Source organism: Manacus vitellinus, unplaced genomic scaffold (genome assembly GCF_001715985.3).
Source record: "Manacus vitellinus isolate BGI_N305 unplaced genomic scaffold, ASM171598v3 scaffold_99_pilon, whole genome shotgun sequence".
NCBI classification, from domain to species: domain Eukaryota; kingdom Metazoa; phylum Chordata; class Aves; order Passeriformes; family Pipridae; genus Manacus; species Manacus vitellinus.
Window position 1 is genome coordinate 750,940 of NW_021940916.1, and position 14,343 is coordinate 765,282.

At 55.1% G+C, this 14,343-nt stretch overlaps 2 protein-coding genes across 2 annotated transcripts; both read right to left on the reverse strand.

Annotated features, from left to right (window-relative positions):
- Positions 1-219: 219 nt before the first annotated feature.
- On the reverse strand, positions 220-2,335 carry MADCAM1 (mucosal vascular addressin cell adhesion molecule 1). The gene is made up of 5 exons (XM_018086630.3): positions 2,246-2,335; positions 1,765-2,031; positions 1,329-1,643; positions 541-1,068; positions 220-383 (listed from the first exon to the last, which is right to left on the reverse strand). The coding sequence occupies exons 1-5, from the start codon at positions 2,295-2,297 to the stop codon at positions 259-261; spliced, it is 1,287 nt and encodes a 428-aa protein (XP_017942119.2). The 5' UTR covers positions 2,298-2,335; the 3' UTR covers positions 220-258.
- A 4,669-nt stretch (positions 2,336-7,004) lies between these two features.
- On the reverse strand, positions 7,005-14,337 carry LOC103761653 (hippocampus abundant transcript 1 protein-like). The gene is made up of 11 exons (XM_018086616.2): positions 14,109-14,337; positions 13,534-13,596; positions 12,344-12,471; positions 11,818-11,932; positions 11,094-11,312; positions 10,817-10,930; positions 10,286-10,357; positions 9,932-10,044; positions 9,727-9,824; positions 9,020-9,186; positions 7,005-8,928 (listed from the first exon to the last, which is right to left on the reverse strand). The coding sequence occupies exons 1-11, from the start codon at positions 14,115-14,117 to the stop codon at positions 8,719-8,721; spliced, it is 1,308 nt and encodes a 435-aa protein (XP_017942105.1). The 5' UTR covers positions 14,118-14,337; the 3' UTR covers positions 7,005-8,718.
- Between the last annotated feature and the right edge of the window lie 6 nt (positions 14,338-14,343).

Here is a 14,343-nt window from a genome sequence, read left to right on the forward strand (position 1 = left end):
CCATCGCAGGTTCCGGGAGCGTCGGACCAGCCCAGTGTCCGGTGCGAGCTCGCGGGGATCCAGTCCCGGGAGCATCCCTGGCCCCGTCCCTGTGACACCGCTGCTCATCGCCCTTCCAGCCCCTGCTTCCCGGCTGCAGGCACAGCTCCTGCTGCTGCTTCTTCTGGCCGGCCAGGGGCCGGGAGAGGCCAGCAGCGGACAAGGGGATGGCAGGGACACGGCTGGGGAGGTGGGGGCATCCGTGGGCTGCTCCCGCTCCTAGGACAGCTCCCACCGAGATCTGAAATGTTTCCACAGGCGACGAGACACAACGGCAGTCACGATGAACCCCAGCAGTGAGGCCGCTGCCCCTGCAGCAATGGCGGGGCTGGAGCTGAACGAACCTGCAGACACACGGAGCTGTAACCACAGCTGCCCAGGGCAGCAAAACCCCAAGGGATGAGCAAACCCCCCCGGCACCAACTGTGGCACCGGTACAAGGGGCTGCAACCCCATCCAAGCGATGGGGGGCAGGGCAAGGGGCCACAGACCACCACTCACCATCCACAACCGTCAGCTCCAGGCTGACTCCCTGGGCGAGGTGGCCGAGCAGGACACACTGGTAGTGGCCCTGGTGCCAGGGCTCAGCGTGGTCCAGCCACAGCACGGAGCTGCCACCCACGGCCTCCTCCCGGTACTGAGAGAGGGCAGCAGGGGTCCGCAGCCAGTGCACCGTGGCATTCCCGGCACACTGCGCGTGGCACTCGATGCGCAGGGCCCTGCCCCGTGTCCCCGTGGGGGGCAGCGACCAGATCCGCAGGCTGCAGGTGGGCACTGAACCCACAGATGGCCCTGGGCCCATCGTGCCAGAGCCAGAGAGCGTGGCAGCAGCCACGGGACTGCCTGTGACAAAGTCCAGTGTCACAGCCCGCTCCGTGGAGGAGGGTTCGGTGGCAGCAGCCAGCTCCAGAGTGGTCCCAGCATCAAGTTCCCGTGCTGTGGTGGGATCATGTGTGGGGACACTCAGCCCTGGGGGCAGCACTGTGGTGGTCACGGGCCCAGCTGTGCTGGGGCTCCTCACGGAGGTGGCTGTGAACACACAGCAGCATCAGTCACAGGTGGCCTCACTGCAGCCCCATCACCCTCCACTCCAAGCACAGCAAGTGGGAGCAAATGGGCACTGGCAGCAGGGATGGGGACAGGGATGGGGATGGGAGATTCGGGAATGGTGCAGAAGCAGGAGCTGCTCCTGTTCTGGCAACACTACTCCAAGTAGTGCAGGGCAGTGGAGGTTGGCTCCAGCAGACGGAACACGTGGGCCATGGTCTCCAGCCCCTCCTGGCACTCACCCCCAGCACTCGCCACCACAGATGCCACCCGGGTGAAGGTCTCCTGTCCCACGCGCAGCGTCACCTCGCACCTGAACTCCACCCCTTCTGCCACCTCTGTCCCACCCACAGGCAGGGTGGACACAATGTCATACAGCTCCTCATCGGTCTCTGAGGCATCGAAGTCTGTGTTCTCCAGAGCCTGGTGCCCCCGGTACCAGGTGAGGGCCAGCCCGGTGACGGGGTGCACGCGCGCGGCCGAGCAGCGCAGGCAGGCGGGGTGCCCCGGGCACAGGGTGTGAGGCACTGCCTCCAGCTGCAGTGTGTCTGGGAGGGCTGCAGAGAAGGGGCAGAGCTAAGGGTGATTTTTGGCAGCAGAGCCCAGGAGAGAGGAGGCTGCCTCGGGGATCCAGGGCTGCGCCAGAAGGTGGCGAGGGACGGGCTGGGGAGCACTTACCATAGACCTTCAGTTCAACGGTTTGCTGGTAGTGCCGCCCGTGGCAGCTGCCCTGGCAGATCTTCATGCCCTCCGTGGCCACAGTGGCTTGGCTGATGTGCAGGATGCTGTGGGTGGGGAAGGAGGTGATAGTCCCCAGGGCAGTATCCAGTCCCCTCCACTCCACCGTGCCCCCTGCGCAGGCCAAGGAGCAGTTCAGTTCTGTTGAGCCCCCAAACGGCACCACCGGCTCCCGCGGTGTCACCACCAGCCTGTCAGCGGGGCGCCCTGGGCAGGAGGAAACCGCAGGGTGAGGGAAGGGGACAGTCACCAGAATCCTGAGCACCAGGACGGGAAGCTGCAGCAGCGACGGGGGGGACTCGGTGACAGTCGGGACTCAGCGTGGGGAGGCCCCGGGGCTGCAGTGCCAGGGGCAAAACAAGGGGAGCAGCAGTAGCAAGGCCGGGCAGCGCAGTGGGTTGGGGGATAGGGCTGCACTCACCGCTGCAGCCCCACAGCGAGCTCAGGAGGAGGAGGACAGGAGCCGGCTCCATTGCCTGCAGGGCAGCAGCAGGGGTGGTTTTCCTTCCTTTCTATCCTCCTTCCAGGGAGAGGGTGCCGCTGGCCAGGGCTGTTGCCTTCTGGCCGCCAGTCCCATCCTCAGCCCTTCTTAAGCCCTGTAGGAACCGCCCCCATGAGCACCGGTCCTGAGGCCCCCACGACTTCCAGCCTGAGGGGTATTTCCAGAGGGAGGTTTCGGTTTCTGATTTTATTCCAAGTTTGGCTCTTGCACAACACCCAGCCGAGGGCCAAATCAGTAGTCCCAAACCCAGGAGAGCCCCTGGCCTGAAGGGTCCCCGTGTGGTTGCAGGGGTCCCCATCACCCCACCAGGCATCTCTGCACAGGCACCTGCACCCCAAGATGTGGCTCAGATCCAGCTCCATCCCCGGTTCTCAGGGGCTCCATCACCCACCCAGAGCCCTCAGAAAAAACAGCCCTTCCATGACCCCAACAGCTGGGATGAGCTGCAGGCTGCTGGGGACACGTGGCTGTGGAAAGGGCCCTCCCCAAAAGCGGGACCTGGGACCCTGGTCAGTCCTGCCGGCAGCTGCATTCATTCCCAGAACAGGGTGTTTTCAGGGATGGAAGCAGGTGTTCCTGATAGGGTTGGTCTCGTGGTACAGTGTTACCACATAGAAGGTGTTGAACACCCTGCATTTTCCAGCCCCAAGACCCTGGCACAGCCACAGTGCCTCTCAGGGCAGGTCTAGCATCGCTTCCTCGCTCCTGCCCAGCTCCCCAGGAGAGATGGGTCTGGTTCTGACCTGTCCTGTCCTGCCACGCTGCAGCCAAGGCCAGGGAAGGTGCCAAAGGGCTGAGGGAGGCACGAGCCCAGCCCTGCACCTCCTGTCATGGCAGGACCTGGTCATTTCCCGTCTGGGAACTCTCCAGAGAGGCAACTCTGGGCACTTGGCGCGCCGTGCATCCTTTCAGAAGGTCATGTCATTAATCCTCCGAGAGTCCAGGAGGCCTCTGAGCAAGGGAAGTGCTCTGTAAACACCCACCACCGAATATGCACACTCAGCCCGAGCAGGTGATTAATGGCCCTGGGGTTTTTGTTCCTTCCATCCTGTGTTAACAGAGCCACTTCCTGGACTTTCCAGCAGCCACCAGAGCCTCTGGCCCAGCCCTGGGACAAGCCATGGCCAGGGCTGCTCCCACACTGCCAGGCTCTTCCCAACAATGAGACTGAGGACCTTGAGGACAGAGACGTTGTGCCAGGGCTTCGCCTCCCACTCCCACCCACATGATAAGAAAGTCCATGAATCAGAGTCCGAACCAGAACTGAGCACTTACAGTGTGACCTTCTCTTAAAAAGCAGCTTTCCCAGACCTTCCTGGACCTCAAAAGATTGACAGTTACCAGAAAGCTCAGCACCTTGTGCTGCACTTCCTCAGGTTTGGGGCTTGCAAGTGCCTGGAGCTGCCCCAGCCACCGCACAGGGGGGCAACACAACTCCATAACTGGAGTTATGGAAACATGATAAACCTCCAGCTCCACGAGGGCCAGTTCCAATGGCTCAGCCATCGAGCCAGAGGGAGGGCAGGGGACCTGGTCCAGCTCAGAGTGACACAGCAGAGCCCCCAGGGCAGCCCTCGCTCACCGAGCCCCTGAGCAGTGACCCACTGCAGCCCCCACTCCACCGCCCTCTCCTCTAATGGACTCAGACCTTCCTCTGGGCCAGAGGTGCACAGGAGCTCCTGGTGCCCCAGGCACAGCCGAGAGAGAGCAAGAGGTTGCGTGCACAGGGTGAAAGGAGCACGCCCAGGCTCTAGGACAGGAAACCTTTGAAGGAATGAAGGGAACGATTTGAAGGAATGAAGAGACTCAGAAGCCTCAACACCTTTCCTGGAAGCCAATTGTGCTTCCTCCCACAGGGCAGGAGTGGGGCCTTGTGCCGGGCAGCACTCGGTCCAGAGCCATTGCTCAGGAAGCAGAACAGTTCAGTGTGGAGACACAAACCACTGAGGGACAAGGGCTGGCTCCGGGACAGGATACCTCCGAGCCCCTCAGGCCGGGGTGTAGCCCCAGGCTGTGACCACTGGCCCCAGAAGGGTCGAGGCTTTGCCTCTGCCCCAGGGACCATCACGCCGATGGGGGGAAGGGTGGCCACAACCTCCTGTACTGCAACACAAGCCCTTTGTTCTTCAGTGATGCCAAGTGAGAAAAGCTAACGGTTCTCTCTCAAATAAAGATGAAAACAATAAAATAAAAGCTAGTCTAGTCCAGAGGAAATAAATACAGAAGCAACAGGCTGTGTTAATGGCTCATGTTTCCAGGATATCAGCCATCAAGCACTAGCCCCCATCCCAGAGCTGACTCAGATGTGTTTACACTTCTTGTGATTAAATTGTTCAGTCAGGACCATCCTCAGCCACCACAAAAAGTGTTTATGGGAGTCAGATAAGATCTAAATTAAACCTGGCTGGAAGTTTAAACAATAGAGTGGGGGCTGCTAAAAACCAGTCCAGGAGGAGTCTCCAGTGGGGCAGGTGGGAGCCAGGGACCTGCTCCCCATCTCAGCCTAGGGAAGGGGCTGGCAGCCCCAACCTAGGTGACCCAAACCGGCCCCAAATCTTCACACCACTCACAAAGGTCAGGCCAAGGGCTGGGCAGGAGCTGCCTGGTACTGCCAGTGAGGGAAGGAATCAGGACAGAGACCTTCAACACAACAGGAAAGCAGCAGTTTAATAAATAATCCATCAGAGGGAGAGATTAGCCAGTTCCAAACACAACCTGAACCGAAATAAATACATTTTATCGTTAGCTTAAAAAAGAGACACACGAACGCACGCGATGGGGAACTGTGAGAGAGCAGAGGTGGGACTCAGCCCATGCCCACACTTTAAAGATACCACAGCTGTCAGCAGCCATTTGAGTGCAGAGAAAGAATAAAAACAGGGAAGTAAAATGTTACTACTTTGCAAAATTAATGGCAGAAGAGAAAACAATGGTGTAACTCAGGTTTTTAATGCAACAAGATCAGTGGCAACTCACTTGACCTGTGGCCGTTAATGCCGGGACTGCAGACGGGCAATCAAGCCGACTTTTGCCTTGTGTTTGGGCATTGCTGTTACCATCCTGAAATGTAAGTCCCTGCAGACAAATCCTGGGAATTCTGATGTTAAACAGCCAGGCTCAGACACTGCACAGCAGATCAAGGGGATTTTAAGAAAAGACTCTTTTTAAAAAGTTGCGTTTTCATATAAAGTAAAAAAAATTGGCAAAACTAGTTGAATGCTCCACACAGCCTTTGCAGACTCCACGTGGGATGCTGTGGAAGTACCGGCCCTTCAGAATGAGACATTCTTCATTTGGCTCCGGGAACTTCAGCTCTGGCACCACTTGGCCCAGCTCCTGCTGTCACATAAAGGCAGAACAGTGCGGGGACCCCTGCGCCGAGGGGAGGGGAGGCACCGGACCAAGGCCCCACTGAACCAGAGGAGAGGAACCCCAGTAGGGTGGGAAGGAATCCACAGGCCGGCACAAGCCACTTTTCCACTGGTTCCCACTGCTGCCTGGTGCTGCACCCCCCACTCCAGCTGCCCGGTGCTGTTCCCCCACTCCAGCTGCCCGGTGCTGTTCCCCCACTGGTTCCCAGTGCTGTTCCCCCACTGGTTCCCAGTGCTGTTCCCCCACTGGTTCCCAGTGCTGTTCCCCCACTGGTTCCCAGTGCTGTACCCCCACTGGTTCTCAGTGCTGTACCCCGGCAGCAGCAGAGCTGCTCACCAGCCAGGCTGCAGCCCCTCACCTGGTATCACCTGGGGCAGCACCTGACCCCGAGCTTGAAGGCTGAAAAAGGCATCAAAACACTCCAGGCCCGTGACACACAAGCCAGGGCACATCGGCATCGCCAGAAGCTCAGGGGTCGTGTCACGAGGGACAGGACTGGAGAGGGAAGGTCACCGGACGGTTCTGCAGTCTGAGGGAAGGAGAGGCTGAGAAGCCGCAGGCAGCAGTGGTGGTGAGAGGGAACAGGATCAAGAAACGCATCAGTTTCAATAAACTATGGAATAAGGGAAGGGACTTTTTAAAAATATATCTCTATATACTTTATATCATATAAATTATGCTCGTCTTTTTGCAACGTGCCGCTATATCGTACCCGTGAAGCTTCAAGTGCCTCTGTGTGAGCAAGGTAACAACTCTGCCTTTTACTTCATCTGTATGTGAGGGAAAAACCCACTTTTAGCTCACTTTAATCAAGTGTAAATCAACAGATCACCAGGACTTGGTAAAAGTCCTGTCTAAAAAAGGCATTTTTGTGAGGAACACGGAGGGGGGGAACTGCTGCCTGGAAGTGCAAGTGACCGGATTTCCTTCAGAAAAAAAGCTTGCTATGCACACACAAATACTGACCATCCCAGCAACATTTGGGAATTGGGAGTGTCGCCACAAGGAGCTTGGGAAAAGTGGAGTCACGGCAGGTCACTGAAGTTCCTGCTGGCTCTGCTCCCCAGCCCTGCAGCCAGACCCACCTCAGCATCCCTCCCTGTCCAAGACGGCCCCGCTCTGCTCGCAGAACAGGCTGCTCCCAGTTGTGAGCACAGGATCTGGTACCAGGCCAGATCCATGCAAAACAAACTGCCAACCCTTTCACTTAAAACATCCACCTTCAGTAACCAACTGGTCCAGAAGACTGGTAAAGTGACACTGTTACCAGTTACCCAGGCTGGGCAGGCAGCTGGTCCTGGCTGTCAGTGTCTGACAGGCACGTAAGGGACCCACATGAAGTTGCCACCCTTGCTGTGCCCAGAGCCAACACCAACCAGCCCCAACAGGCTCCAGAGCAGTCAGAGGATGCTCCCAGGCAGAGTGGGGATGGGCAGCACTGCCCTGTGTGTGCCAGCTGGGGTCAGCAGCAGGGTCGTCCAGGCAGTGTTTACCATTAAATCCAGAGGCAAACTGCATTTGCAGTAGCTGCAGTGATGACCTGTCGGCAAAGAACCACGACGTGAAGGGCCAACACACCCTCCTTTTTGGTTGCTCTTCCCTGGGTTACCTGTCCCAAACCCACAGAGAGGGGACCCTGTCCAGAGAATGGCCATGGCTGCACTGGCCCCACTCTGAGGCAGGACTGGTGTGGCCACTGCAGCCTCAGTTCCCTTAACAACAGATTCCCCAAGTGTCTCCAGTTTGGTCGTTACTTCCCAGAACTGCTCAGTGCCATTACTTGTGATTTACTTAAATGAGAACAATCGTTTCCTGCCCTCTGTCACATCTCTATAAACAACCACACTTTCCCTGGTTGCCTCAGCTTCTTTCACAACACTTCAAGCACCTCCTGCTCTTTCTGAGCAGAGCCGAGCCTGCAGCAAAGGTTGCAATTTCACTGTTTTATAAACAAAAGCCTTCACAGCAGGCTCAGAAATGCCACACGGAATTCCAAATTGTAAGTCCAAATCAACACAATCCTCACCATTAGGATCTCCTGGGCTGAGAATAAACCAGCTCCAAGCATTCTCTGGGTTTAACATTAGATGGCAGGAGCCCCAGGACAAACCATGCTTTATACAAGTGCTCAAGGTAAACAACCATTTCTCTGACCTCTCTCCCAGGAAACCACATTCTCCAAAGTGCTTGGCACAGTTTAATTGTTTCTCTGACCTCCCAGAGAACTGTATCTCCTAAACAACACTCACAGCTCCATACAAAGATTTCTGAAAAATCCTTCTATCTACTGCCTGTGGAGGCAGTGACAGGCAAATGTCACCTCAACATGACAAAAAGAGGAAAACCAAACAGAACTATGGCCATTGTGGCCATTCAAGCATTTGTAATTCATGTAGTTGCCCTTCTCTCACCTGCCCATTCTCCCTTGTGTGAGCTGCAACTCGACTTCTTAATTTTTATCCTCTTCATCAGAACATTAAATCAGCAGATTTATTTTTTTTGGTCTAAGTTTCACTTGGGGCAGAATGGGTGAATTCCTCAGGTCCTCGGGCAGTGAGGAAGCTCCAGCCCTGTGCTCCACACACGCACAGGGGGCTGCCAGGGGCAGGAATCAGCTGTGTCAGGGATGGGGCACAGAGCAGATGCCATGCTTTATTCTGGGAGGCAGCCCAGTGAGCTCCCACAAACACGGACCACGCCGGCTCCATCCTCTGTGACTGGCGAGTGGAGGGTTTGGCAGGGCACGGCACGGGGCGCAGGGTTCACGCGCAGGGGCAGGTTTGCTTTCCAGAACTATCCTTCCACATGGAGCAGTTCCACACCTCCCCTTTCCATCAACACCAGGTGATACAATTCCATTTTTGCACCAGCTGTGTGTATTTGGCTCGAAGGGAAAGCCCGTCCCTCCTCAGCAGCTGTCAGCGGCACAGTCTGTTACCTCGGCTCCTCTCTCCCCCACCCCGAACTCCTGCCGAGTCCATCCCTGGAGCTGAGCCTGAGGCAGGTCCCACTGTCCCACCTCACACGCTGCTGTCCTCCAGCAGGGGCTCTTTGCCATCCGACCCCCCGGCCGGGGGGCTGTGGGGGTGGGCCTGGGCCCCCGTACTGTGCTTCTTGTGGCCGCCCGACCTCAGCACCAGGTTGTGTTCCGGAATGAACAGGGCCACCAGCAGCGACAGCAGCACAGAGCATGCCCCGAACAGGAAGGGTGGCCCAGGGATGATGCTGCTCTGCAGGGAGAGACACAGGAAAGATTCAGACACGAGAGCAGACGCAGCCTGGCAAACGGGTAAGCTGACAGGCAAATAAGCTGAACCCTACCTCATCCGTAGGGTTGGCCATGTTGGGTTTGGAGGCCTTGCCCAAAGTTTCCACCTCAGCCATTTCATTCAACTCCACGTGGAAGAGATAGAAGACAAAGCCATAGAGCGCCGGCCCCAGGCCATTACACAGACCCCGAATTCCAGTGATCATCCCCTGCACCACACCTGGGGACAGTGAGGAAGGGAGGATATGCCTCCAGCTTTCCAAAGAAATTTGTTTTATTCAAGGATGCTTACACATTTGGAGACAGGATCAATCACTGTGTCCGGGCTGATGCACACTCCGCAGGGGGAGGAGGTTTGCACGTGAGCGGCTTCGCTCAGTGTCAGGTTTTACAAAAATCAGTAATGCTGGGCTTGCTGCTTTGCAGACTGAAATGAGCACAGGCACATCAAGCAACAATTTCCAATGAACTGGAATTTAAGGCAACCAAGTCTGAGGACTCAGGGCCAAACTGTGAGGCTGGCAAAATGCAGCAGTCTCCTCTGCCTCGGAGAGTTAACCCTGAACACCCACATGCATAACTTGGGAGTTCCCTTGCAATGCACCAGCCATAGTCAAGGATAAAACTGTCAATACTGCTGGGAGTATAGCGACACTCCACAGCTGGCACAGATGCTTCTAACCACCCCTCCACCACCAAGGCCAAGAGCCCACCCGTGTGCCAGCTCGGCACCTGCTGGGATGGGCCCCTGAGCGCTCACCCTGCTGGTCGGGGTCCGCGTTCCTCGACACCATGGCACTGATGGCTGGGAAGGTGATGCTGGACATGGCAGCCACAGCTCCTGCTGCCCACATCATCCTGGGGAGGAGGCAGCCGTGAGGCCCAGGCACAGCCTCACCCAGTGCCACAGGCGGGAGTGGCTGCGGAGCCATCGCGGAGGGAGAGAAACATGAGCAAACCCTCACCAAGGCTGTGATCCAAAGCCATACCAGGCAAGCTGCAGGATCTGGAAGCCTAGTCCCAGGAGGATGGTGTTTTTATTTCCTATGGAACGCATGAGAATTCCCAACACAACTGTCTGGAAAGAAAAACAGGTGTTTTCAAAGCAGGCGCAAAGAAAGATGACAACACTGAGAGATAAGAGGCTGGGAACCTGAGAGACCCTGATGATCCTTGTGGGTGTCTTCTAATTCAAGATTTTCTATGATTCAAAAGTCTGTGTGGCCACAGGGGTTCTGACTACTCATCAGCCCCAAAATCACAAATTTTGGACATTTCTATAGCAGACTGCTTGAGTCAAGACAGAAATTGCTTCTCACCTGAGCCAGTATAGAGAGAATTCCAACTACACCGATAAAGGCTGCTACAGTCTCTGAGGAAAAGCCAATGACCTGTGAAAATACCAAAGAGGGACTTTTCAGGCAGGAGATTTGTATCAGATGACAAGAACCACTCCATAGATGTCACCCATGCTTACTGATGTCACTTCTCAGGGCCCTGCACATTAACCAGCCACTGCCTCTGGGCTGCCACGGGAACCAAAGGGAAGATTTTCCTCTGGATGAAGAATCAGCTTTAAATCACTGAAGGTGCCTGAAGATGGCATGGCCAGGATGGCCAGGCAGACACCAGCAAGGAGCCAAACCAGACCTTGCCCCTGGCAATGCCTACAGAGCAGTCATCAGGCTCACACATTTTTCAGGAAAGCTGGAACAAGTCACTGTTTCTTACAACTTCAACTTTACTGAGCTATTGGCCAAAATGAGCCACCTTGGGACATGCAACTCTGACAGTATTTGTAGGCCAGGATTTCCTGCACCCAGAGCTTTACCCCCTCACCAGAGACTGACCTGTCGCAGGTACAGGAAGAAGCTGGAGTACTGGCCGGCTTCGGGAAGGTAGGAGAGAAAGACGGTGATACAGATGAGCAGCACTGTGGAGTCCTGACCCACCTTCCGCAAGGACTGCAGGGAAGGGGGTGGGAACGAGAAAGAATGCTTTTAAAATTGAGTTGGTATCATTGAATAATCTCCAGGTACAGAGACAGCCAAACCAAGAGCTTAAGTCACCATCTTAAAAATCAGCAGAACTAAAGCAAACATTAAGCATTACAGCGGCATCACTCACAGCAAATGGGTCGGCTTGTTCCCAAGAAATTGGGGCTCCCCAGGAGACCGGGCGCATTTCTTCTGGCAGTGACTCTGGCACGGCCAGCAGGATGAAGCCAATATCCAGCAAAGCAACACCTGAGGCCAGCACAACCACCAAGGTATCACCGTAGGCTTGGGACAGGTATGCGCCGATGGCCGGGCTGGTGACCAGACTGGCAGCAAACGTGGCTGACACCTGGAAGGATAAAACATTCCTACAGCCTCTTCTTCCTAGAGCCCATTTCCTCCTCCCCAGTGACCAAGGGGAACTCCTTCTGCCACTTTGATGAAGATAATGGAGGTGAACAGGGACTCACAGGGACGCCTGTACACAGATGACAGGTTCTCTTGGTGCAATCTGGGCTAAGTTCTAGCAAAGGGAAATCAAAGTTGTCCTAGCAATTTCCATATGGTCCTGCCAGTAAAGCTACAGGAAAGGCAGGATCCCACAGAGCATCACAGCTCCTGCTTTCCTGATGTGGAAAAGCTCACAGGCCAGGCTGGTTTACAGGCCAAACTACACCACAGCCAGCATTCGGACTCTGGAGAGATCAGCCTTTCCCTCTGAGCTAAATCCCAAGTAGAAGGACAGGGACACTACACATTTAGTCAATAAATTTCCCACCCTAACTTTATACCTCTCCTACCTGCAAACCCCAAATATTTCTTTCAAGAGATAAACCAGTGCCTGAGCTCCTTACCAAGCCATATGCCGTGCTGCGCTCATGCTCCTGCGTGATATCGGCAACGTAGGCAAAAATCACGGAAAAGGTGACAGCAAACACTCCAGACATGGAAATGACAGCAAAGTACCACCTGAAAGAGGCAGTGCCCAAGGCAGAGTTAGAGAGCAACCACACCACAGTGCACAGCTGCTGAAGCAGAGTCTCTCCCTTATTCTTCTGTCCATCTTGCTCTGGTGCACCAGAGCACTCTGGTACACTCAGGAATACGGAGCCTCAGTTTGGGGTCCCTGGAGTTTTATCACTTATTTTCCCTAATAACAATAATGCACTGATCAGAGGAACAAGCACCAGGAGAGGACAGACAGACCCTCTACTCCCAGCTGAACCCTCCCACAGAACCAGACAAGTCAGTCTCTAGGCTGAGCATCCTCCTCCACCAGACAGACTCTTCCATCTCATGGTAAAACAAGCACCCGCCATCGTTTGGCTTTGTGCTTCTTCCCCTCCTCAGAACCCTGGGCTGTACCGAGGGTGAGCTCACCACGGGCTGATCTTCATCAGGGGAATTGGTGCACACGTGAAGAAGACGGTGAGGAGGAGGAAGGATTTCCTGCCCCAGACATCAGAGAGAGCACCAATCAGTGGAGCACTTAGGAAGGAGAGCAGACCCTGGGACAGACAGACAGACAGAAAGGGGGACAGAGAAACCCCTCAGTCAGACTCTGTCTCTTGACAGTGAGAGCTTTAGACAGGAGGAGGCAGCCCATTCCTGATTGCTGCAAGCAGCAATGCTGTCACAACAGAGCAGTTTGTTAAATTGCTCACGTCCTTCTAGAGAGGGAAAAATAAATCCTTGACCAGCAAGGCCCTGCTGAGCACTCCCACTCCCTCCTGCTCTCTGCACAGCTCTGCCTGTGGCTGTGGGCACCAGGGCAGCCCTGCCAGACCTGGAAAGCTGCTGGCACTGCTCCACCACGGCAGCACCTGCTGCAGTTCTGGGGAAAGCTTTCTCTTGTAGGTGGAGACAGAACAGACACAACGAGAAGCCAGAACCATTAAGCACAAATAAAATTGTGCTTAAGGCCTTTCCACATCTCTCAGACCCGAGGCAGGCAGGGCAGAGCCCTTCAGTGCCAATGGGAGTGCCCAGCCCCTCTGGGGCTGTTTTCCAAGATCCTCTTGCCAAAGACTGCCAAGAACAGTTTGTTTTGCCTGATTCCCCAGTCAGAACACATGACTACGGTCTGTTCCCTATCATTGCCTCCAATCCTGCCCTGGGAATGCTGGTCTAGTGCAAGCTCACCATTCCCTCTCCCTGTGCCATGGCACACTCCCATCTCCTGTCTGGGGGAGCCGCTGGGCTTCAGCTTCTATTACTGATAAGTTCAGATGTCACTGATTTGTCATTCTGTTACGCTCCAGAAGATGAGCACAAGGGCTGATCTCATGCTGATGAAAATATTTCCAGCTGAAACACTGAGCTGTTGTAGCTCCAGCTCCAGGCTGACAAGCAGCACATTGTCATTATCATTCAGCAAAACCAGCTGCACAAGCTGCCCCGTGTCTGTGTCCTTCCTTTTGCATCAGATTTGCCAGAGCCCCCAAATTGAAATATGAACATTGAGCCGACAAATATTGGTTGACATCAGCAAATTACATGGATAATAATGGCTTGTCCCTTCTTGCAGTGATGGCATATTTAAAGGAAAGCCTGGAAGGAACATTCCTTACCTTGACTCCATGAATCAGGCCATTCATCAGGAACGTGTGCTGAGGAAAAGTTTGGTGTAACACCTGGGGGAAAAGAAACCAAAACCTAAAGGCAAAAGTCAGAGCTGGCAACTGTGGCAAAATTTCCTTAAGCACCTGACAGCCAAGAGGCCTGGAAGGGAACAATCCAGGGAAAAGGGGAAATACCCTACAAACCATGCCTCTATGTGAGGAGCTCTGGCTGCCCTCTCCAGCACAGGCAATCACTGTCCTTAACACTTTCCAGGTCTATAAATTGTTCCAGCATGTTTGGGTGAGGCTAAGAGAGCCTGATATGCGCCTTAATCCATCCATACCCCACCCGAGTCCCCTCTGGTTTTACTTCACATCACCACATCACCTCTCTGTAGTTCTCTTTGTGCTGTCTGTAGGTTTGATTCACATTTTATATTGCCAGGCTAATACTGTGTCTAAATGTTTCTGCACAACCAAAGACTCCTTTTCCGCAGTTCCCCATGGAAAAGCATGTGCTGAGACCTCAGGAGCCCCAGGAGAGCTCCCAAGGCAGTGCTGTCCCAAGGAGACGTGGTGCTCACCGTCAGCATCGGTGTGGTCAGCAGCCCCCAGGCAAAGAACTCCAGGAAAATCACCACCACAGCGTGGTACACGCTGGGGTCCCCAATCCCCTGTCGCTGCAAAACAGAGCACCTTAAGTCAAAAACCTTTCAGCGGCCACGTCCTCCCCGAAAGGAGCATCTCAGAGAGCTCACACAGGGGTCTGAGAGCGAGAGACACAGTCCTGCTGAAACGCTGTTTCTGTTCACAGACCCC

Excerpts from the sequence above, each read along its gene's own strand:
- MADCAM1 (XM_018086630.3), bottom strand. The coding sequence starts at position 2,297 with ATGGAGCCGGCTCCTGTCCTCCTCCTCCTGAGCTCGCTGTGGGGCTGC. Across the intron at positions 2,032-2,245 it reads CTCGCTGTGGGGCTGCAGCG|GGCGCCCCGCTGACAGGCTG; the intron begins GTGAGTGCAGCC and ends CCTCCTGCCCAG. Across the intron at positions 1,069-1,328 it reads TGTGGTGGCGAGTGCTGGGG|CCACCTCCGTGAGGAGCCCC; the intron begins GTGAGTGCCAGG and ends GTGTGTTCACAG.
- LOC103761653 (XM_018086616.2), bottom strand. Across the intron at positions 12,472-13,533 it reads GCCTGATTCATGGAGTCAAG|GGTCTGCTCTCCTTCCTAAG; the intron begins GTAAGGAATGTT and ends TGTCTGTCCCAG. Across the intron at positions 9,187-9,726 it reads CGCGGACCCCGACCAGCAGG|GTGTGGTGCAGGGGATGATC; the intron begins GTGAGCGCTCAG and ends CACTGTCCCCAG.